Consider the following 22840-nt stretch of genomic DNA (forward strand, 5'->3'; position numbering starts at 1 on the left):
GTCACTCTCTGAATCATTCAGGTGTTCATTGGCAAACTTCAGATGGGCCTGCACATGTGCCTTCTTGAGCAGGGGGACCTTGCGAGCACTGCAGGATTTTAATCCATTGCGGTGTAATGTGTTTCCAATGGTTTTCTTGGTGACTGTGGTCCCAGCTACTTTGAGGTCATTAACTGACTCCTCCCATGTAGTTCTAGGATGATTTCTCTCCTTTCTCAGAATCAATGAGACGAGGTAAGATCTTGCATGGAACCCCAGACCGAGGTCGATTGATGGTCATTTTGTGCTCCTTTCATTTTCGAACAATTGCAGCAACAGTTGTCACCTTCTCTCCCAGCATCTACAATTTTGTCTCTGACATCCTTGGACAGCTCTTTAGTCTTTCCCATGTTGGAGAGTTTGGAGTCTGCCTGATTGATTGATTCTGTGGACAGGTGTCTTTTATACAGGTGACCAGTTAAGACAGGTGTCATTAATGAGGGTGACTAATTGAGTAGGAGTGTCTAACCACTCTGTGGGAGCCAGAACTCTTAATGGTTGGTAGGGGCTTAATTCACTCAATGCAAATCAGCTTCTATCTTTTATTAAATCAGTTTCTATGTTTTATTTAAAGTAATTTTTTCAATTTTCCTTTTGATGTGCTATCTGTCACTGATAAAATAAACCTACCATTAAAATGATACTGTTCTGAGACTTTTCATTTCTTCATCATTGGACAAACTTAGAAAATCAGCAAGGGGTCAAATAATTATTTCCTCCACTGTATTTCAATTTTTTGTTGTCATTGATTTGGTTGTTCTATATTCCCTATTTGTTTGGCTCCCCTCCAAACTCAGGACTTGGTTGAGGACTCTCCGGAGGAATTTTGACCCTGGATCACCAGCCTGAGACACATGAAAAGTGTGGGATGCGTGCATGTGTGCACAGTGGTGTATGTGAACAGATACCTAGACCCAGGAAGTGTGAACCTATCTTCCAACATGGCAGGCGGAAATGGAAGTCTCAGGTGGATAACCACACCCTGTGTGGTCTTGTCTCCAATGATCCACCTGATCCTTTTGCTGTCGGTTGGCATGTTTGGGCCCCCTGCCATACACAATCTGTACATTTACAGCATTTATCAGACGCCCTTATCCAGAGCGAGTTACAATCAGTAGTTAGAGGGACAGTCCCCCCCCTGGAGCAACTTAGGGTTAAGTGTCTTGCTCAGGGACACAATGGTAGTAAGTGGGATTTGAACCTGGGTCTTCTGGTTCAGAGGCGAATGTTTTACCCACTAGGCTACTACCACCCTGGTTCTGCTGTGCCACTGGTTGATGGCTGACACATCCACCTGCATGGCTTCCCAGGGCCACAGAGGTGGTTGGTGACACAGGACGTATTCAAATAGTGTTAAACCAGTGAACATGTGCCTAAGCGAATTCTGCACATACTTATCCCTAGGGAGACAACAATCCCAGTCCAGGGCCATGTTTTGGCAATAGAGCCCTGTAGTGGTGCTGGTTGTCATCTCCACTCGTCTCCCTCCAAGATCCGAATCCGAATTGTGTAAGGGACCATGCAGGCAGGCAGGTTTAAAAAAAGAAACGGTTTAATTTACCCCAAATAGCTTACAAAACGTGTCTGTCTGCACTTTCCATGGAGGACATCGAACACACCTTCATATTTGGAACCATGATCACAGGACTTTTGCTGATTGGATTAGGCCTTGGTGTATCACCTGTCAAAAACCCCACCAGGCTGGCTGGACTGATTGATGGAATGGGCAGAGTCGTATGTGCGAAGACTGTGAAGGTCGAAGTGGATACCATCACTGGGATTATTGATCGGATATATCGGAACCTGGATGGAGCAGACCAGAGACTATACAACAGCTGCGAAGGTTTCAGCTCTTCGGCCGAAAAAAATAAAACCCAAACAACTCTTCCTATCTGCACTCGGCTTCCCTAATCAGCACCTGCGGTGGAACCAACATCTCCCGTCAGGTCCGGGGCAGCTTGACTCTCTCATTGACGCTCTGCCTTCCCCAACCCAAGGACACTCCCATCACACACACACACACACACACACATACACACATACTGATATGGCCTCACCCCCCCCCCCCCCCCCCCCCCAGCCCATGCCTCCGCCCACTTCATACCCCCCCCCCAGCGACAACTGGTCTGTGTGTGCTGTTTTGACTGATGCTCGTTTACGTGGCACTACATCTACTGCACTCCCTCCCCTGTGGCAACTGACTTTTACTTTCTATGTTGCGTAGAGTCTATGTGCTTACGCTGTTGAGGTGTTTGTTTAATTATTTTTTTTTTTACGGTTCCCACGATGTTCTTCCTATTGGAGTACAATCTGTCCTATCCTAATCTATCCTAATGTGAACCCTGTTTTTGTTTCTGACCTTTTCCCCCATCTTCCTGACCTGTCCACCCCCCAATGTACTGTGTTGTGTATATGTATGTTTGGGTTGATGGCCAAGTGTTAGTAGTACTTGTGCTTTTGAGATGGTTTGTTGCGACAATCAATCAATCACATAAAGGACACATAAAATAGATCAACAAGCCAAAATAAAGTAAATAGAAAAGTAACTTTTGACAACTGAAAAGACAAAAACAAACTGACCTACAGACTTAACACACAGGGAACCATTTATGACACACAAGGGTTAAAAAAAAAAACACTATTACAAAATGACTGCAAAATGTACTCCACCATTAAAGAGACACTCATTTCTTACATACATTACATTTTAATTTCTTTATAATCTTAATAAAATCAATCACATATCACAAAGAAATGTCCTTTGTGTTATCTATTTAAGGTTCTGTAACCAGACAGAATTGCTTACCACAGATCCTGACAGGGATTTCTTTCTGCAAAAGAACAATGACTGCACAGGATCAACATGAAGGTGAAAGTGATTGTGATACACAGCACAGCACATGGCGAACATAGCACATTGGTCCTGTGTTGGTTGCTTTAAAGAGCTTTATAAATAAAGTTGGATTGGATAGTGAAAATGTGTCCTCTGCATTTAACCCAACACCCTTAGTTAGCAGTGGGCAGTCATGAAGGCAGACTGGGAAGCAGGGGACCTTGATCAATGGGACCTTGGCAGTTCGGGATTTGAATCCCGAATCCACTTCCTTACCCACTAGGACACCTGTGCCCACCACACACATGTGCTTTATGTTAACATGTGTATGACCTGCGAACCCAAATGCCATTAAATGTACACTACACCACCGGCTTCATTATTTCTCCAGATTTGTATTAGAACATGCAGGGGCTGACAGGAACCAATAGATGCTTCCGGTTGGTGCTAAATTCAATCTGTCACTTGTAATACCTTACAATCACCTTATACCAAAGTACTTTTAATACCTTATACCAGAGTAATACCTTGCTGGCCCTAAACATTTTTCACTGTAAATTTGACCTGGGAACTTTGCTCGTGTGCACATAGATTTATGATGAATATAGACATTTTCATGTGCAAACTGGATTCCAAAAAAGTTGGGACACTAAACAAATCGTGAAATAAAACTGAATGCAATGATGTGGAGGTGCCAACTTCTAATATGTTATTCAGAATAGAACATAAATCACAGAACAAAAGTTTAAACTGAGTAAATGTATCATTTTAAGGGCAAAATATGTTGATTCAGAATTTCATGGTGTCAACAAATCCCAATAAAATTGGGACATGGCTATTTTCACCACAAGCTGCCCATGCCACACGCACTCATGCAACCCCTTTCCATCAGAGATGCAGGTTTCTGAACTGAGCGTTGATAACAACTTGGGTTGTCCTTGTCCTCTTTGGTCCGGATGACATGGCGTTCCAGATTTCCAAAAAGAACTTTGAATCGTGACTTGCGGGCCACAGAACAGTCTTCCATTTTGCCAAACTCCATTTTAAATTATCCCTGGCCCAGTGAAAATGCTGGAGCTTGTGGATCTTGCTCAGAAATGACTTCTTCTTTGCACCGTAGAGTTTCAGCTGGCAACGGCGGACAGCACGGTGGATTACCATTGTCCTTCAATGGTAAAAGCGACCCTTTATTGTTAAGTTTAACAATTTATCTTATCGACTTTGGTGTCATTTGTACTGGTTGGTCCATGGCTCTAGTTTATGGTGCATCATTGCAATGTTAGTTTTTAAGGACTGCACCGTAGAGTTTCAGCTGGCAACGGCGGACAGCACGGTGGATTGTGTTCACTGACAATGGTTTCTGGAAGTATTCCTGAGCCCATTCAGTGATTTCCAGCTGGTTGTGGTGCAGTGTCGTTTTAAGGGCCCGGAGATCACGGGCATCCAGTATGGTTTTACGGCCTTGACCCTTACGCACAGAGATTGCTCCAGATTCTCTGAATCTTCGGCTGATGTTATGCACAGTTTATGATGATAGATGCAAAGTCTTTGCAATGTTTGGCTGGGTAACACCTTTCTGATATTGCTCCACTATCTTTCTGCGCAACACTGTGGGAATTGATGATCCTCTACCCATTGCCACTCTGAGAAGCTATACCCAATCATGTTACCAATTGACCTAATTAGTGTTAATTGGTCTTCCAGCTCTTCGTTATGCTCAAATCTACTTTTTCCAGCCTTTTATTGCTACTTGTCCCAACTTTTTGGGGATTTGTTGACACCGTGAAATTTTTAATCAACATATTTTTCCTTTTAAATGATACATTTACTCGGATTAAACATTTGATCTGTCATCTACGTTCTATCACAATTTGTTTGGTGTGCCAATTTTTTGGAATCCGGTTTGTAAAAAAAATAGTAATGTCGCCTGGATATGGAGCGTCTTTGTGTACTCTAAAATCTATCACACCCATATATCCGGTACGTGAGGGCGAGGTCCTCGGTGTGCCTGCTTACACACCTGTCGAGGGGGGGTGGCGGGGTCGGAGTGCTTCCAAATAAAGCAATGTTGTCAATAGCAGAAAAAGTACACACCTAATTTGTGCACTAAAGTATCTATAAATCTACATTGGGGTGATCCTGTGATCCTCGGGTTTTAGGGTCGGTGTTGATACTGAAGTGCAAAATTAACACTGATGAAAGATGGACAAGTAAAGGCCAAAGCCACTTTATATATAAATATTAACACGCATATTTATTACACCAAAATCGAATAATTTTGTCAATATATAATTCATAATATGTTTTGTGTTTGTGTTTTTCTGTGTGTGAGGGTGGGAGGGGGGTGTGCAGTGTGGAGCCAGAGGGGGTTAGGACCGCCCCTGGTTAGAAGAACTGGATGTTGGTCTCACCCAACTATGTAGACTAATGATTGATCTCTTAAAAGCAAAAGTCTAAAGACATAAATCAGTATTGCATTGCTGCTCAGAGAACGAGAAGATAACATAATTTCTATCAACATAACGTCATGGTTTCATGAATATAATTCAATATTTGTTCAATGCTTGACAGATTTTTAAATAAAATGTTAATAAAATGATTTGCAACTTACATATTTTAATTTTTTTCACATGATTTTGTGGATAACAGGTAACAGATCTGTCCAGAGCAGTTGTTGTGAGAGAGCAATTTGTTATCCACAAAATCATGTGAAAAAACGTAAAGTATAAAATATAAATGGTGGGAATGGAGGGAAAGCCTTTTGTTTCTAATTCCTACTAATAGGAATTAGAAACAAATAATACTGTAGATAAAGCAAAATAAAATAAAATCCATCCATCCAAAAATAATCCATTACTGATTACAATACATGTTCATGAAAACAAAACCACTGTATCATATTTCAAAGTATCTTGTGACACATCTTTTGAGTTCAATGTTGAAATACATCATGCACGCATCTGTTCCATGTATGAAAATGAGACTTGATAAAGAAACTTTAGGAAGTGGTTTGATAACTCCTACAATTGTAAAAGCGACCCTTTATTGTTAAAGTTTAACAATTTATCTTATCGACTTTGGTGTCATTTGTACTGGTTGGTCCATGGCTCTAGTTTATGGTGCATCATTGCAATGTTAGTTTTTAAGGACTGGCCAATTAGAACACATGAAGCAGCAATCTCACTGTTTAATCTGTTTAGACTATAAGATCCTACTCAATAAAATGTCATCCAGGATACCCTTTGTTTCCTTTTGAAGCCAGAGAAGAATATCCTGACAAAGAAAAACAGAATGGAGGAACTTGTTTTTAAAAGCTGCTGGCTGAGTTTGCAGGCCACGATTCACAAACACAAGAACAAAAGACGGAATCCTGGTTCATCAGGTTCCAGGATGGTTTGTTTGGGTTGGCCGTGTGGAAAAAGCTGTGAATTTCCAGCTCAGTGTCCACGCAGGTCTCCAGCCAACATTCTGTGCAGAGCTGTGACTTTCTCCGAGATGGCATCCAATCTGAGAGCCATCGTCACAGTCTGAGCATGGTACAAGCAACATGTACGCCCACTTACAAGGGGTGATGTGTAATTGCAGTCATTTTGCCTAGAAGGTGCCTAGAAAATGTTTAACATCTAGTTCAAATAATTAATTATAAACTTTATTACCTGACATACGATGAGAACTACAAAGCGTCTTTCTTCATACACTGTTGCCACACCAGACCTGCCTGGGTATGCAACGTTTTCTGTCCAGATATCGTTCATCTTGCAAAGGACTCTGATAGCTAGAAATGGCTGTTAATTATGGGGAATCTGCATACATTTAATGAGGAGCTTTATCATCAACAATTAGTCTTGAGTTCCAATGGAAAGATCTTGTGTTCATGTTAGGAGAATTCCTTTTTAAAAGACACAGAGTCACTGGGTTCAAATCCACCAGGTTTAATGTTCTTGCAGCAAGGAGGTAAGTCAGTATCAAAGTAAAGAGTTGTCTCCCTCGAAGACACGTTTTGTTGCGCTGCGGTCTATCACAATGTCAATCGTTTCACCAAAAAAAAAAAAAACATGGTTATTAGAATGACCAGAACAACTGGGATCTAGAATACCCACGGCCTGCCAAGCTGTCATCGCTGCAAACGGAGGACTCTTTTTCTAAATGAAAAAATTCCCATAAACAATGACTGGGCATAGATGGCATGTGGCCCCACCTCAAAATATTTCATTACCAGTTAATCACCAGAGCAACATGCAATTAATATTTTAATGGTAAAGGTTCTCCTGGAGCAAGTTGGGGTTAAAGGTCGTGCTCAGGGACCCAATTGTTTGAATCAAGCTCATATGACTTGGAAAGTCGTGATGAGAGATACCAGGCTGAAAATGTAATCATTTCCTGTTGCACTGTATTTTTAATTTTTTTTTATGAGAGATGCGTTAAAATGACACAGTCTTTTGTGCGGTACATTTACTGCATATCATATATCTATGACCCAGTGGGTGACTTGAAGGTACCTTACTTCAAGTGGTCAAGTGACATGGACACAGGTTACAGTGTCATTGTTTTGTCATGTGAACCACTGCCAGATCATTACCCCCACCCCCTCTCAGATTTGTAATGCTTTAGATAAAAAATTAATGACTGCAAATGGACTATGATTTAGAAAGCTTTAGACACAATACCTTGGGAAGGGCAAACCAAGCAAATAAACCACAAACTAAAGCCTGCGAGGTTGGGTGGGGTTTAGGGAGATGACATGCACATCTCAGTCTGCCTGACTGAGACAGCCAGAGGTGACAGACCTTCACACCGCCGTGGAAGTAGGTTAACTCGTTTTAATTTTATATCACATCAGATATATGGCAGGATACACTGCGTCTTAAATAAATCTGCAAATATGTACAACCGCAGTGATTACATAATTCTAAATTAGGACATTATGAATAAATAATGTATGAATCAATTTATAAACAAATAATTTATATTTTGTTCATATATATGAATTGTATTTTGGGGTATGTAGTGATGGCTGCACAGGCTGCAAAGACCGTCTTGACTTTAGACGCAGAGGCTGTTCGGGCGCTGAAAGTTGGCATCAACTTCGTGAAAAATCCCGAAGATCGGAAATGTTTCATCATTTATAAAGACCAAGACGGCGTGCGGGCGTGCAGAAATCAGTGCAAGCACCAAGGAGGGCTTTTCATGAAAGATATAGAGGATTTGCATGAAAGGTGAGTTTTTTTTTTATTTTTATTAAATAATATAAATCGCGTGGACCCGATCATGTCGCCCGAGTCATTAAACGTTTCGTCTTCTCCGAAACAGAACGGTCAGGTGCACGAAGCACAACTGGAAGCTGGACGTGAAAGCGATGCAGTACGTGAACCCCCCCGACAGCTTCATGCAAGACGAACTTGGTAAAAAAACAAAACACTTACAGCCATTATCTATATTTAATTCGAGATGTGCAAACTACAGAATGTAGTGATTTGCTGAATGTAATTCGGAGCATTTACTGTTCTGTAAACCCAAGGTTATAAGAGTACAGTGGAGTGTCCGTTCTAATCATAGAGTATGTTTTCGATACATCATATTCATATTTCTGTCCAACCTTGTCTGAATATGGAAGGAATAGACACACCTGGGCATAAGAGTTGCAGAAAGGAAATTCTTAATAATTCTTAATAACAAAAATAATAATTATTAAAACAAAAAAGATCTAAAATGTAGGTACAAATATGGCAATATGTGGATTGTTCTCTCCAGTAAAATTGCCAAAACGTATTTTAAATTGTAGACAGCTGTAGTGATGGGCATGAAGTTATGTATGATGTATTTAATACATGTTTAGAGCATATACAAGACATTGGTTATAAGAGACGTATGATGGTGATAGAGTTATGGATTAATATAGCAGACAATAAGCTACAATTATCTGATAGTCATACTTCCTTTTGAATATTATTATATTTCTCTAAATGTTTTGTAGGGCTTGCAATAGTTTGTAGACGGTTTCTTGTCCCAAAGCATTTCACAATATGAATTAAAATACCTTGCCCATACTTATGCATAATATAAGTATTAAAACTGACCTTGCAGAACTGGCACACTGCTTATGAATAATGGCCAATAAAGTAAACCACTCCTATCTGAAAGTGAAAGTGAAGTTATTGTCATTGTGATACTAGGAAATGTGTCCTTTGCTTTTAACCCATTGCCCTTGGTGAGCAGTGGGCAGGCGCCTGGGGAGCAGTGTGTGCGGTTGGTGCTTTGATCAGTGGCACCTCAGTGGTACCTATAGTGGCACGCCCTATATCCCTCATACCTTTAACCCCTTTCGTTTCTGTGTGACCGTGTGTCCGACCTTCCCATTCCTCGTCTCCTACAACCCTGGCCCCAACGTAGGGCAGTGGTGGCCTAGAGGGTAAGGAAGAAGACTCCTAAATGAAGGGTTGCGGTTTCAAATCCCAAACTGCCAAGGTGCCACCGATCTCCCCTTGATCAAGGTACCGTCCCCACACACTGCCCACGGTTCTTTAACAGTGATGAGTTAAATGCAGTGGGCCCCTCCCTAGATTTTACGACCGACTGTCACCAAACTTTATGGCTTTATCTGGACCCAGGCGAGCTGTCACGACTGAGGGCTGATGGCAGGAGTAAGCGCAGAGCTGGGATTTATTAATAATATCACATTTATTAATAACACAAGTGAAACGCCACGGCGGCCAAAACTAAGGAAACCAGGATGCAAACAAAAACCAAAGTCATTTGGCACAAGGCCAGGAACATAAACTAAAAAAGCATGACAACACTGCTGCATTAATGTAGAGCGGACAGAGCAGTTCTGTCCACTTGGCAGCTATATTATCGATTTTCTCAAACTAATTATACTTTTCGTAACACATTTATTAATTTCAACATTTGGCTTTTTTTGAATTCACATAATTTTTGGTCCAAAACAATGTGATCTAATTGTATCTCCATACATACAATGTCCATGCGTGTTAATGTTAATCTTGTTTTTGGTACCAATGCCAAAATGCCGAGTTCAGCATTAGCATATTTGTTCTGTTCACCAACCTATAATCGAAGTATAACTGGTCATGTCTGCAGAAGAAATGCATTTATGTGTAATTTTTTACAATATTATTATTATTTTTATTTATTTATCTTTTCTGCAATGTGTTTTTGCCTTTTCATATGATTTTATGATTCTGACTTTGCATATTGCATGCACATCCTACCAAATGTAAGTACTGAGTTGTAGATCAGACGTTTCTTGTTCATGTAGACTGTATTGCATCATTTAATTGCTTTCTGTTGGCTTGTATGGTCTGATATTTCTGTGTTTAGAAATCGTATGGAAGGATCCTTCTGTTGGAGGTTTGGAGCTTGTTGAGCTGAACCCGCCTGACCCTTGGCTCACTGACCCCAGAGGAGCACAAGAACTTGAAGCTGGTGAAGTAACTGTATGTGCAAGACAGGTTTCTTTGGAACACATTCTTATTTAATCTTTTTTACCGAAAAAAATAACATATACATGCATTTATTTTTTAAGATCACATACTTGACCCATGCATGTATGCAGCTGAAGCTTGGCCAGAGGACCATGTTGTTTGACCCCTGGCTAACAGGTCCAGCGTTTGCACGTGGCTGGTGGCTGCTTCATCAACCCCCAGAAGACTCATTTGAAAGACTATGCAAAGCAGATCTCGTTTACATTAGTCACATGCATTCCGACCACCTCAGGTAATGGCATTTCATTCATTCAAAGCTCGCACATTTTTGTAAAGATTAAGGGTGTGAAAGACCGTAGGTGTGTAGGTGTTTGAAGCCTAAATGGTAACACACCCGCCTATTAACCAGAGGATCCAGTTTCAAACCGCACTTACTACCTTTGTGTCCCTGAACAAGACACTTAACTCAGAGTAGACAGGGACACTGGGGGACTGTCACTACTTATTGTAAGTCATTTTAATTTACAGCATTTATCAGCAGTTACAGGGACAGTCCATCAGGAGCAATTTAGGGTTAAGTGTCTCGCTCAGGGACACAATGGTAGTGAGTGGGATTTGAACCTGGGTCTCCTGTAAATCTGTATAGCAGCATTTGCTATGCTGATTGTTGCTTTCCTCTAAAATTGTACAACGATCCAGAGAGAAAAAGCAAGATGTCCCCAGACATATCCTGGTGTGGGACATATTCATCCCAAACATGGCACCATTACATTTCTCTCACATACAGTCCCAGTTGCATTTGCATTTGATTGAGGCAGTGAAAAGCTGAATATCAAAAGTTTTATTGTAATCTGGTGGTATTCTTAACACCAATATTGGGGCAACATATATTAATGCTAGTTAAATATGACTTTATAATCTCAAAACTCAGTTTATTGCATGTAATCTAGAGTATACACTAATTTGTCATCTCTTTATTGCCTCTTATCATTACTGTACAAATTTCAAGATTGCATTAAATTTATGAGCGTTATAATACAATGAAATTATCTTTCAATTATTTGAGATTCCGCAATAATTATTAGACAGTGAAAGGCTGGGACAATTAACCTGGGGCTTCACCACATTCACTCAAAATTGTAATTTACTGGTTTTACATTATTGTCTGTTCAGCTACCCAACTCTGAAGACTGTTTCTAAGAAGAGGCCTGATTTACCCATCTATGTTGGTGACACCTCCAGACCAGTGTTTTGGTGAGGCAATGTTATATGCATTTTCAGAGTTCATCCACAGATTACTGTTGTCTACTCTGGCTGCACAATCCACTTAAAACAGTAAAAAATAAAGCAGAACACTACAATATTTTTGAAAGTGAAGTGATTGCTGCAACATTGCAGCACACAGTGACATGGTGACCTCTGCTTTAACCCATCACCCTTGGTGAGCAGTGGGCAGCCATGACAGGTGCCCAGGGCTGACAGTTTAGTTCCAGCAAGTATGCTGCATCTGTACAGATTACATAACAGTGAAATCACCCCTGAGCATCACCTCTGGTATCTGGAACCAAATTGTCAGGATTGTTGATTGGACTATTTTAATAAGAGGAATGTAATAAGAGGAATTTATATGATTCAACTAAACAGGATTTTAATTTTGCAATTAAACATCATAAAGAGTTTCCGGTGAAGTGTCTTTGTATGTAATCACCCAGTATGATATTGCATTAACTCTGCAGGTATCTGGAGAAGAGTGGTATAACACTTACCAACATCAATGTGGTCCCATTTGGGGTCTGGCAAAACGTGAGTCTGAATTCCTAATTTTAAGCAAATGATAATGACATCAATTTTTTTGTGAAAAGGTACTTTGAGCCAATACAGACCACGCTTAGGTATTACATGCCATGTTTATGTTCTTATATGTGTTGCCAGATTGATGAGCACTTGAGGTTCATGATTCTCATGGATGGTGTGCACCCTGAAATGGACACATGTGTGGTAGTTGAATATAAAGGTACTCATTTAGTTTAACAGATTGAATTTGTTATTATTGCTATATTCAATTAATATATATATATGACACATGCTAAAATTATTTCAACATTTAGAAAAAGAAAAGTGAAGTAAGCACAGAGCACTGCTGAAAAAAAGGAGAACAATTACTTCAAAATGGCAGCCATTCCATGCTCCATGCTTCCACTGGTGTCATCCTTGTATACTGTTGTGACAATTGTACCTTTTCTGGGTTAAAGCATTGTGTTACGGATGTGAGCAGCCCTCTCAACCCACAGAGGGCAAGCGAACAATCCCGCCAAATGGCCTGGAAGTGGGAAAGGTCAAGCTAGGTTTTAAAACCAGGCCACCATCTTGGAACCTCACCCGCTCAACATTCATGGTTTAACCCAGTGCTGCTGCGTTCCTGAACAAAGAGGAGTGTCTTATCCAAATACCATCTGCTGCCTTTGACTTCTGACTTTTGGACTGCCCTTGCCTGTGGTTTTGCCCATTACCAACAGCCGCCTGAACTGGACTGATCCTCCTGTATGCTCACTCTGGTACAGTGTTTATCTATTTCTCTGCCTTCTGATTTTGAGAGCTACATGCGGCCAACCACAAGACTCTCCTGTCCATCTTGAAGAGCCTTGGAATTCGGGGCTCAGCATTGAAATGGTTTGCATCCTATGAGCGGTCTTATCCACTGGTGTCCTTCAGGGCTCAGTACTCAGTACTCCTTTTCTCCCTCTACACAAGATCACTTGGTGAGGTCATTTCCTCACAGGGGTTATCCTACCACTGCTATGCCGAACAGCCCATAATCTAAAAATCAATCCCACCAAAACATAACTAATATTCATTCCTCATCAGGAGCTTGCTATCTCCTTCTACAACTGCACGCAACCTTGGAGTAATTATAGACTCTTCTTCTCAACTCACATGACCAGTCTTTCCTGCTCATGTAGATTCCTTGTCTACAATATTAGACAGATCCGCCCATTTCTATCAACACAGGCCACCCAGATACTTGTTCAGTCCCTAGTAATCTCACGACTGGATTACCGTAACTCCTTTGTAGCAGGTCTACCTCTGAATGCCATTGGCCTTTACAAGTTATACAGAATGCCGCAGCATGACTGGTTGTCTGATCCTGACACATTGTTATTATATTGTGCTTAAATGCAGCAAAACCAGGAGATCAGATTTATGATCTGATCTGGCCTATATTTTGTACTGTACTCTCGTTCCTGTTGAATTCAGCCTTCCAGATCTCTGGGGGTAAATGCGTTTGTCATTTACAGACTGACCATTTGTAGTAGTGGTAGTAGCATAGTGGGTAACACACTCACCTATGGACCCAGGATCAAGTCCCGCTTACTACCATTGTGTCCCTGAGCAAGACACTTAACCCTAAGTTGCTCCAGGAGACTGTCCCCGTTAACTACTGATTGTAAGTCGCTCTGGATAAGGGTGTCTGATAAATGCTGTAAATGTAAATGTAAATGTACTGCCCAGCCCTCCTGCATGTGCTAAAATTGAGAACATGCAACCAACCCTTATGAATTGGTTGAACTTCTCGCAACACATTACAATATTATTTAATACTGGCTATAAGCATTTGAAAGTGAAGTGATTGTCATTGTGAAACACTGCAGCACAGCACACGGTGACACAACAAAATGTGTCTTCTGCTTTTAACCATCACCCTTGGTGAGCAGTGGGCAGCCATGACAGGCGCCCGGGAAGTAGTGTGTGGGGAGGGTGCTTTGCTCAGTGGCACCTCAGTGGCACCTTGGCGGCTCAGGAATCAAACCTTCTGAATAAGGGGGCTGCTTCCTTAACCACTAGGCCACCACTGCCCCAAAGATTTAGATTTAGATTGCATTTAATTTTTAGATTTCAGCTTACAAATGTTTTGGAATTTTCAGTAGTTTATGTTATGTTATATCATTCAATAAAAAAATGAAAATGTCTGTTCTATGCAGTTTAAGTCTGCTTGGGCAGGGGCATGACATTAAAATTTCCTCGCCCGGTGTCGATCACTGTAATTTCACCAGCAAATGATTCATCTACATGGGCAGTTGAGTAAGAGAGCCTAGACTCTTTAAAACCTTACAGGCATCTACATTCTGTGGTAATGGCGCTAGTTATCATATTAGATCATATACATACATCATATTATTTTATAATATTATGTTGTTATAACTATGCATAATGTCCAACTATAGGTCACATGATTCTGAACACCGTGGACTGCACCCGGCCCAATGGTGGGAGGCTGCCCACAGGCGTGGATGTAATGATGAGTGACTTTGCTGGGGGTGCGTCGGGATTCCCCATGACATTCACTGGAGGGAAATACACAGGTGACATTTTTTTTTCAGGTAACACAGGTTAGTGGTGAATCGTAAAGGTCAGTCTGTAAATGACAAACACATTTACCCCCAGAGATCTGGAAGGCTGAATTCATCAGGAACGAGAGGAAGAAGCTCCTCAACTACAAGGCACAACTGGTAAAGTCTCTACAGCCCAAAATATACTGCCCTTTTGCAGGCTATTTTGTGGAAGCACATCCATCTGACTTGTGAGTGAACCTGTTATTAAAATTAGATGTTAGAAAATAGATATTACAGATATTATAACTTAAATTATTATAACTTATAAAATCTTTTTTTCTAATAGATAAACCTGTCTGGTGCATGCTGGGCTAGTGCTCGTTTATCTAACCAAACCACTGATCTTTATACACCGTAGGTACATAAAAACAACTAACACTAAAAATAACCCTGATGACCTCAATGCACTGATCAAGAAAAACAGCCCTGGCATCACCACTTGGACACCTAAACCTGGTTCAGTGTTAGATCTGGGTGTGGCCCTGAAGGACCCCTCCAGCATGTAAGTCTGAGTGTGTGAGTCTACCGTGAATGTCTAATATTAAAGGAAAAGCAGGTCAAATGTGCACGGTTTCACCAACAATATAGTGATGCCATAAGAGAATCTCCAAATTCTGCAAAGACCTACAAGGACAGTTGGGACTTCAGCTTGTACCTGGATGAACTGAGCTTGGCCATCGATGCTGAGTTTTTTCAGCATAAGAGCTGGATTCCATTTTATTACAACTGGGCAGGATTTAAAAACTACAACCTTGTCATCCGGGTAAGATGCAATATGCTTAATTATTACCCTAATTTTTATACTCAGTCAAAACCACTTGTGTTATTCCTTATAAGAGACAGTGTAGCTTCAACAAAGGATGGGGATGCTGTTGCAAGTGAAAGAATATAAAGTGTAATAGTGAACAGAAATGGAGGTGATGTGACCCCCTAAGAATGTCAGATATTATATCATAATGTGCAGGAAGGGTTCCCTTTCACAAAATGAGGTGAATCACAGGCACATAAACAGAACTCAAAATGAAGGGTGTGGGGGATGTGGGGGAATAGCAGTAGTTTCTGCTGTGGTAATAACACTCATGCTGTAACACATCACTTCTGCTACAGGTCATTGAAACAAATGATGATTTTGAGCCAGTGTTTGGTGGCTATGATTACTTAGTGGACTTCCTGGACCTCTCCTTTCCACCCAGAAGACCAGACAGAGCGCATGCTTACCTGGAGGTACAGCTATTCAATCAATCAGTACTCCGCCATTTTATTTAACATTATCATCATTTATTCTTAAGTGCAATGAGCACAATATATGCAACTCTCCTATTACTTGAACAGACGTAAGATTCCTATTTAAATGTTCTCATCAGAGCATTTTCACTTATTGGCAATTTTTTAAAATGGGGACAATCACCTGGGGAATATTTGGGTACATTTCTTGGGGTGTAAAATGTAAATAATGCAATATAGGTTTCAGAAACCCATATTTTATTCACAAGTTAATCACGGTTATTGTCATGTTTTTTTGCATTAGTGACCTTCAGCACTGACATCATGCTATAGTCACTGACTATTTACAATCCTTGCTTTTCATTTAATGAGTTAGATCAAAAACCGAATTGGAGTCATGCGGCATGTGGTCAAGCACGGCTTGCTTTGGGACAACCTCTACATTGGTTTCCAAAACCGCATCAGCAGGGACCCCGACGTGTACCACCATCGGTGAGATCGACGTGTCTTACATTCCTAAAATATAAAAATAATTGAACACATTTCCTCTTTATTTGTAGACAAATCTTTCTTATCTAAATAGAAATAATCACATTTTCCATTTTAGATTTTGGAACCACTTCCAGATAGAGTTACCTACCACAGGTCCTGACTGGGATCTCTTTCTGCAAAAGCTGTGAGAGAACAATGACTGAACAGGGTCAACATGTTAACATGGATATGACTTGTAAACCCAAACTGCCTTAAAGTGTACAATACCATTATGGCTTCAATATATGTCTACGATTTTGTTAGAACATACAGGGGCCGTCAGGGACTAATGGCTGCTTCCAACATAAAAGGATCATTGATTACACAAAATTAGAGGATAAGACAAAAATGTGTGCATTGAATCTTGTGTATGGAATTATGAATTCTGTATTAAAACACATTTCTAACATTATGGACTATAGAATGTATTGTTACATATATATTTAACATATGATGCTATGATACCAAAGAAGTTCCATGATCACTTGAATAAATTATATTATGTTTACCAATTTGTTTTTTTTTTTCCAATTATGAGTAAATGTTTTGCACAGATTCTGTAATAAATTATGTTTATGTTTTATAACTACTTATGAAGAATTAACTAGATATCAGGGTTGTAGATGATGTCAAAGTGATAGTGAAGTGATTGCCATTGTGAAATACTGCAGCACAGCACACGGTGACACAACGAAATGTGTCCTACGCATTTAAACATCACCCTTGGTGAGCAGTGGGCAGCCATGACAGGCGCCCGAAAAGCAGTGTGTGGGTACGGTGCTTTGCTCAGTGGCACCTCAGTGGCACCTTGGTGGATCGAGATTTGAACCGGCAACCTTCTGAAGGTTCATTGATTGACTTCATTGATTGTAACATGGAAGCATGTAAGTTGCTCTGGATAAGGGCATCTGCCAAATGCCTTAAATGTAAATGTAAATGAAGCGGCAACAGGGGCTGCTTCTGGTGGTAGAGAACCATGTTTAAATACAGCACGATTGCATCATTTCCATGTGCAAAGATGAGACAGGAAAAGGAAACGTTTGCAGCTCATCTGCAAGAGGAAGTGTCAAAAGGCTTTAAACTTCCTGAAATATCATACTTGCTAAATGATCTATGCACCGGGCTGTGTTAGAACCATGGCTGGATTGCGGCTGTGTTTTGTAGTTATTCTAGGCCTTGCTGTTCTCATGGACTGTTCAGATGCTCATTCTTTACCTGACATCACTGATCCACAATTCATCAGCGACTGTGTGCAGACGCACAACCAATACCGCTCTGCCACAAATCCTTTTGCAAGCAACATGCTTTACATGGTAAGAAGCATACACTGTCTTTAATGTTTGAATAAAATTGCATAATTGTAGAATATTGAGATAAGAAAATATGTTTCTGGTTTAACAACTCTGTTTTGCAATGAATTAGAATTGTCATATCAACTCCAGGGTCGACAGCACTAGTTGGTATGTGGCTTCAGTTATATGGTGCATCTTTGCCTGTGATGATTGTATTTATACCACAATGTACCAGAATTCACTCATGTCACAAACTGGATAAAAGCCCCGAATTATGCTTCTGGTGAATCATTAGCCGTCTCAAAAAGAAGATTAAAAAGCTTCAAGCTTTTTGTCTTTAATACTCACTTCAGATATTAAGGACTGAAATTTGGTTTTTTTGCTATAACATAATTTTGAATAACCTGAACCTGTAAAATGGATGTTAATAAAATGAAAGTATTCCTCCTTAAAGCAGGAATTAATACATTCTTTTTCGAAAGATTATCATACAAGGGATTGTAAACTATGAACGGTGTAACTTTTCAAAGATTTAAACATTCACTGCATAATAATAAAAATGATTTCCTCTGCCTTTTTACAGACATGGGACGATGCTTTGGCTGTAACTGCACAAGCGTGGGCTAGATTCTGCATTAGGAAACACAACATTTACCTGAGGGAGGCCAAGAGGGTCCACCCTACCTTTCCATCAGTGGGCGAGAACCTCTGGTTTGGCTACCCACCCTCTCACTTCTCTGTTGAACTGGCCATGAAGAATTGGGTTAACGATGAGTTGAAATATTACAACTATGGCCCAAATGCATGCAGTACTGTTTGTGGCCACTATACGCAGGTATACAGCTTGGTTTTCACCACTGCCATGTCTATATATAGAAATGTAACTATAACTATAACTATAACTTTCTAAAGGCTGCACCACCGTGTTCTCTCACTAAACTAAATTGGAATTTCAGGCGGTGTGGGCCGACAGCTACAAGGTCGGATGCGCTGTTCAGATCTGCCCAAATGGTGTTGAAGGGTTCAGCACAAAAGAGAGCGCACTCTTCGTGTGCAATTACGCGCCGGCGTAAGTCTTTATTTGCATCTGCAGGGGTGGGCTGCAGCCATTCAGCCAACTGACCTGTGGTTGTGCCCACACATCCACACTGCTGCTGGGCTAGTTTGTTCATTTTATTTTCTACTGAGTGTGAGAATCCAAGCAACTGCAGTACCCCTGGAGTAAGTGCCTTGCTCAGGGACACAATGGTTGTAAGTGGGGTTTGAACAGAGGTGGAAAGTAATGAATTACATTTACTCACGTTACTGTAATTGAGTAGTTTTTGTGAGTAATTTGTAATGTTTTTGAAATGGGTAATTTTACTTTTACTCAAGCACATTTTTACAAAATTATTTACTCCGCCCCAAAAAAGAAATCCACCTGAACGCAGGTTCACGTGCGGCATATTTCTCAGACCGTGGACAGCAGCACCTCACTATGAAACAAGGCATCTCCTCTGGCCAACTACCAGGCAATCAAAAAATAAAGGGCCTACACAACAGCCAATCGAGAAAATAGCAGTACTGTATCTGGGTAAAATCCAACACAACAACCAATAAAAATGTATGCTGAATTCTGCTACTTGTAATGAAATCTCCCGAAAAGGTTGTTGACCCAAACAATAATGCTCCGTGCATCACTTCATGATATGAGTAAGTCATTTTCTGTTTTAATGGTATAACAAATTCACAATTTGTTTGACACAAACGACAACTTTATTGCTGTTAGAGAATGTTGCTCAGATAATTAGCATAATTTTTTCCAATGCTGAGTGTCCGTATCCCAAACCTTTACAGCCTGCAGCATGAAAACATGTAGTAATAAGTAGAATAGCCTAAACAGTGCATCCAGAAAGTGTGCATCAGTTTTTCCAAATTTTGCCATACTACAACCTTATTCCAATATGGAGCGGGGCAGTAGTGGCCTAGCAGTTAAGGAAGCGGCCCTGAGCAAAACACCTGTCATGGCTGCCCACTGCTTACTCAGGGTGATGGGTTAAATGCAGAGGACAAATTTCACTGTGTGCACTGTGTGCTGTGCTGCTGTGTATCACATGTGACAATCACTTCACTTTAAAAACAACACACAGAAATGACAACGTGAAAAAAGTTTACTTGAGGTTTTGGCAAATCTATTAAAAATTTAAAAACTGAGAAATCACATGTTTTTTTTACATTATACAACCTAAAGGTTTAACAAAGTAATTGAAAGTAACTAAGTAACTTTTACTCTAAGTAAATTCTAATCAGGTTATTTTTTTACTTTTACTCAAGTTGGCTTTTAGATGGTTACTTGTACTTGTGTAGAATTTAAGCAAAGTAAAGATGATGACATGTTAATGATGTTTTCAGTACTTTTTTCCACCTCTGTGGATTTATGACTAGTACTTTTTTACATCAAGTAATTAAAAGCAACTAATTAACCTTTAGCCAAAGTAAATTATAAATTAAGTAATTCTTTACTTTTACTTGAGTAGAATTTAGCAAAGTAAAGCTACTTTTACTTTACTTAGCAGTACTTTTCCATCTCTAGGTTTGAATCTGTGACTTTGTGATCTTTTGGTTCATAGGCGAGTGTCTTACTAAATATGCTAAACATGTCTAATCTTTTATTCAGTCAGTACTGGGTTTGTGCTGAAGCAATGAACATTTATCTTTTTAAAGATCTTTTCCCCCCACAATATTTTTCTTTGAGCTGCACTATATATTTTTTATTGTCTTGAGACAGTTGTTCATAAATTTGTACTTCACATCTATGTAAAATGCATTAATCCTTTCGAAATATGACAAAATTGGCCAGTACAAAGTTGCTCAACAGATACATTTTGATCAGGGGCAACTTGAATGGTGCCCGTCCGTATGAAGAAGGAAAGCCTTGCAGTTCTTGTGGTGGGGGGAGGTGTGAGAACAACCTTTGCCGTAAGTATCCAGCTCAACAAATAGCTCTACATTTCCTGTCTGAGATTTACATTTATGGTATTCAGCAGACGACTTACAATCAGTGGTTACAGGGACAGTCCCCCCTGGAGAAACTTTACAGCATTTTTCAGACGCCCTTATCCAGAGCGAAGTAAAGATTAGGGTTAAGTGTCTTGTTCAGGGACACAATTGTAGGGTGGTAGTAGCCTAGTGGGTAACACACTCGCCTATAACTAAGTTGCTCCAGGGGGGACTGTCCCTGTAACTACTGATTGTAAGTCGCTCTGGATAAGGGCGTCTGATAAATGCCGTGAATGTAATGTAAATGTAGTAAGTGGGGTTTAAACCTGGGTCTTTGTTGCCTTCTTGTTCATAGGTGAGTGGGATACCCACTAGGCTTCTACCACCTATATTTATCTCAGCTCCTTCTTTCTTGCCTTTTAGGAGATCCGGTTCGGGATAAACTGATCGGTAAGAACTACATTTCAAGTTCACATCTCATATTATTTTCATTTGCAAAAGTTTCTCATGACATGTTTGTGCTCAGCGTACAACTGGAGTCCAGACTGGGATCCAGAGAAGAGGCGCTGTGGTGCTTTCTGCAAGGCTGTGCTGGTCCTCAGGCCTCTGGCTCTAATGTTGATCTTCTTATCAGCCTACACGGTGAAGATTTACTATCCAGACATGTTTGCATATGAGTAATAATGTGTACAGTGCACATCTTCCTGTTATACCCTGCCTAACCTCCTTTAAAAGTTATTCTGTTGAAAAGAGATGGACTTCTGTTCAAATAAAAGTTATACACTCTTTAAAAAAACATTTCATTGAAATGAAACAACATCAAACCTTTACAGCACATGAGAACATATACAAGAAAAAAATGCGTTATTACTGCTCACTGTAATTCCTTCGGGCAGGCATAAGCAAATGATACCACAAATTCTCTCATTTGGCTGCAGTGTTTGACAACAGACATCTTCACTTCTCTTGGTGAAGGAGTCTGGTCACACCACGCATCAACAAAACTAATGTGACACGTATCCCCAACTGACAGTAAAGATAACAGCCACATGTTGTAGCGTAAAATTCTAATCTTATTTGTCACATAGTTATACACGGTATGAAAATGCTTTGCGACAGCTATAGACCAAAATATGGCAAATAATATTATGTTTTTAACATAAATCATAAAATATGTGGAACAGGCAGGGTGAAGGTGTGCAAATGAGTCAAGTGAAAGTAAAGTGAAAATTTGTGCAAGATTCTGGGGGGATTGAGTCCAGAAGTGATTGAAAGTGAAAGTGCTGGAGTGTATTAGTGTTCTGTCCTATGAAGCACAGTTATAATAGTTTTGGATTTTTCATTAGTTTCAGTTTTTATTTCATTTTGATTTTTTGTTTTCAAATTCAGTTAGTTTTAATTCGTTTTTAGAGGCAGATTTACTAGTTTTTATTAGTTTTGATATTTTGAAATTGCTTAGTTTTAGTTTAGTTTTTATTAGTTACAGTGTTAGTTTTAGTTTTTTTTTTTTGTAAATTAGGATATATAATCAAAATCACCAGAACAAGTATTGTATAATAAAAACTCAACCAAAGATACATTTTGAAACATGTATTCAGAGGACACATGAACACCCATCCTCAAATTGAAATACAACAGCCCACAAGATAACAGCCCTAAGTACAATATTTGTGCAATGCTGCTTCTGAGGTTAGATACACACTGTGCTGAGAACAATTAACATAGCCAACAGACTAAAGACACACATGAACATAAAAACAAACATGTCCCAGGGAGCTCAATCTTTTTCTTACAGGAATCCCTGGGAGAAATCATGAACAAGCTGACAACCTTTGTATCATGAATGAATGAACAAACTATCTTAAAATTCAGCTTTTTGAAATTTTTGTGTGTGTGTGTGTGTGTATAAACAGAAATGGGTGAACTTCAGTCAAGCAACAATTTGTTGTTGATCTTGAGGAAAACACGCTGCTCAAGAGATGTGGTTGTTCTGTTTCTAAGGCCAGATGACAACAGTCCACACACAGAGAAGATGCGCGCCACAAAAGCTTGTGAGGCAGGGGCACTAACAAGGTCCAATGCCACAGGGGCAAGTTTTGAATAGACAGC

General features: G+C 40.0%; 2 protein-coding genes across 3 annotated transcripts; both read left to right on the top strand.

The window, feature by feature from the left end:
* The first annotated feature begins 7314 nt into the window (after positions 1-7314).
* On the top strand, positions 7315-16972 carry cmah (cytidine monophospho-N-acetylneuraminic acid hydroxylase). The gene is made up of 15 exons (XM_028954811.1): positions 7315-7677; positions 7881-8088; positions 8183-8274; positions 10211-10326; positions 10416-10606; positions 11488-11568; positions 12051-12117; positions 12247-12328; positions 14538-14675; positions 14758-14893; positions 15064-15207; positions 15294-15468; positions 15813-15929; positions 16306-16421; positions 16537-16972. The coding sequence occupies exons 1-15, from the start codon at positions 7614-7616 to the stop codon at positions 16607-16609; spliced, it is 1800 nt and encodes a 599-aa protein (XP_028810644.1). The 5' UTR covers positions 7315-7613; the 3' UTR covers positions 16610-16972.
* Positions 16973-17496: 524 nt separating this feature from the next.
* Positions 17497-21897, top strand: glipr1a (GLI pathogenesis-related 1a). Of its 2 annotated transcripts, none has more exons than XM_028954856.1 (6): positions 17497-17773; positions 18336-18587; positions 18709-18821; positions 20625-20710; positions 21155-21181; positions 21258-21897. In XM_028954856.1, exons 1-6 carry the CDS (start codon positions 17567-17569, stop codon positions 21410-21412), a joined length of 840 nt encoding a protein of 279 aa, XP_028810689.1. In that variant the 5' UTR covers positions 17497-17566; the 3' UTR covers positions 21413-21897. The 2 variants fall into 2 exon arrangements, 1 of the variants encoding a protein (XP_028810689.1); XR_003742563.1 differs by having other exon boundaries at positions 17499-17773; positions 21087-21181; positions 21258-21379.
* The last annotated feature ends 943 nt before the right edge of the window (positions 21898-22840 follow it).

This window comes from Denticeps clupeoides, chromosome 15 (genome assembly GCF_900700375.1).
Source record: "Denticeps clupeoides chromosome 15, fDenClu1.1, whole genome shotgun sequence".
In the NCBI taxonomy this organism is placed as follows: Eukaryota; Metazoa; Chordata; class Actinopteri; order Clupeiformes; family Denticipitidae; genus Denticeps; species Denticeps clupeoides.

Bases quoted from the DNA above. Each gene is read 5' to 3' on its own strand.
- cmah (XM_028954811.1), top strand. From the start codon at position 7,614: ATGCACATCTCAGTCTGCCTGACTGAGACAGCCAGAGGTGACAGACCT. The intron at 8,275-10,210 runs GTAAAAAAACAA...TTCTGTGTTTAG, and splicing joins CTTCATGCAAGACGAACTTG to AAATCGTATGGAAGGATCCT. The intron at 14,676-14,757 runs GTGACATTTTTT...ATTTACCCCCAG, and splicing joins CACTGGAGGGAAATACACAG to AGATCTGGAAGGCTGAATTC.
- glipr1a (XM_028954856.1), top strand. From the start codon at position 17,567: ATGATCTATGCACCGGGCTGTGTTAGAACCATGGCTGGATTGCGGCTG. The intron at 18,588-18,708 runs GTATACAGCTTG...TTGGAATTTCAG, and splicing joins TTTGTGGCCACTATACGCAG to GCGGTGTGGGCCGACAGCTA. The intron at 18,822-20,624 runs GTAAGTCTTTAT...CATTTTGATCAG, and splicing joins GTGTGCAATTACGCGCCGGC to GGGCAACTTGAATGGTGCCC.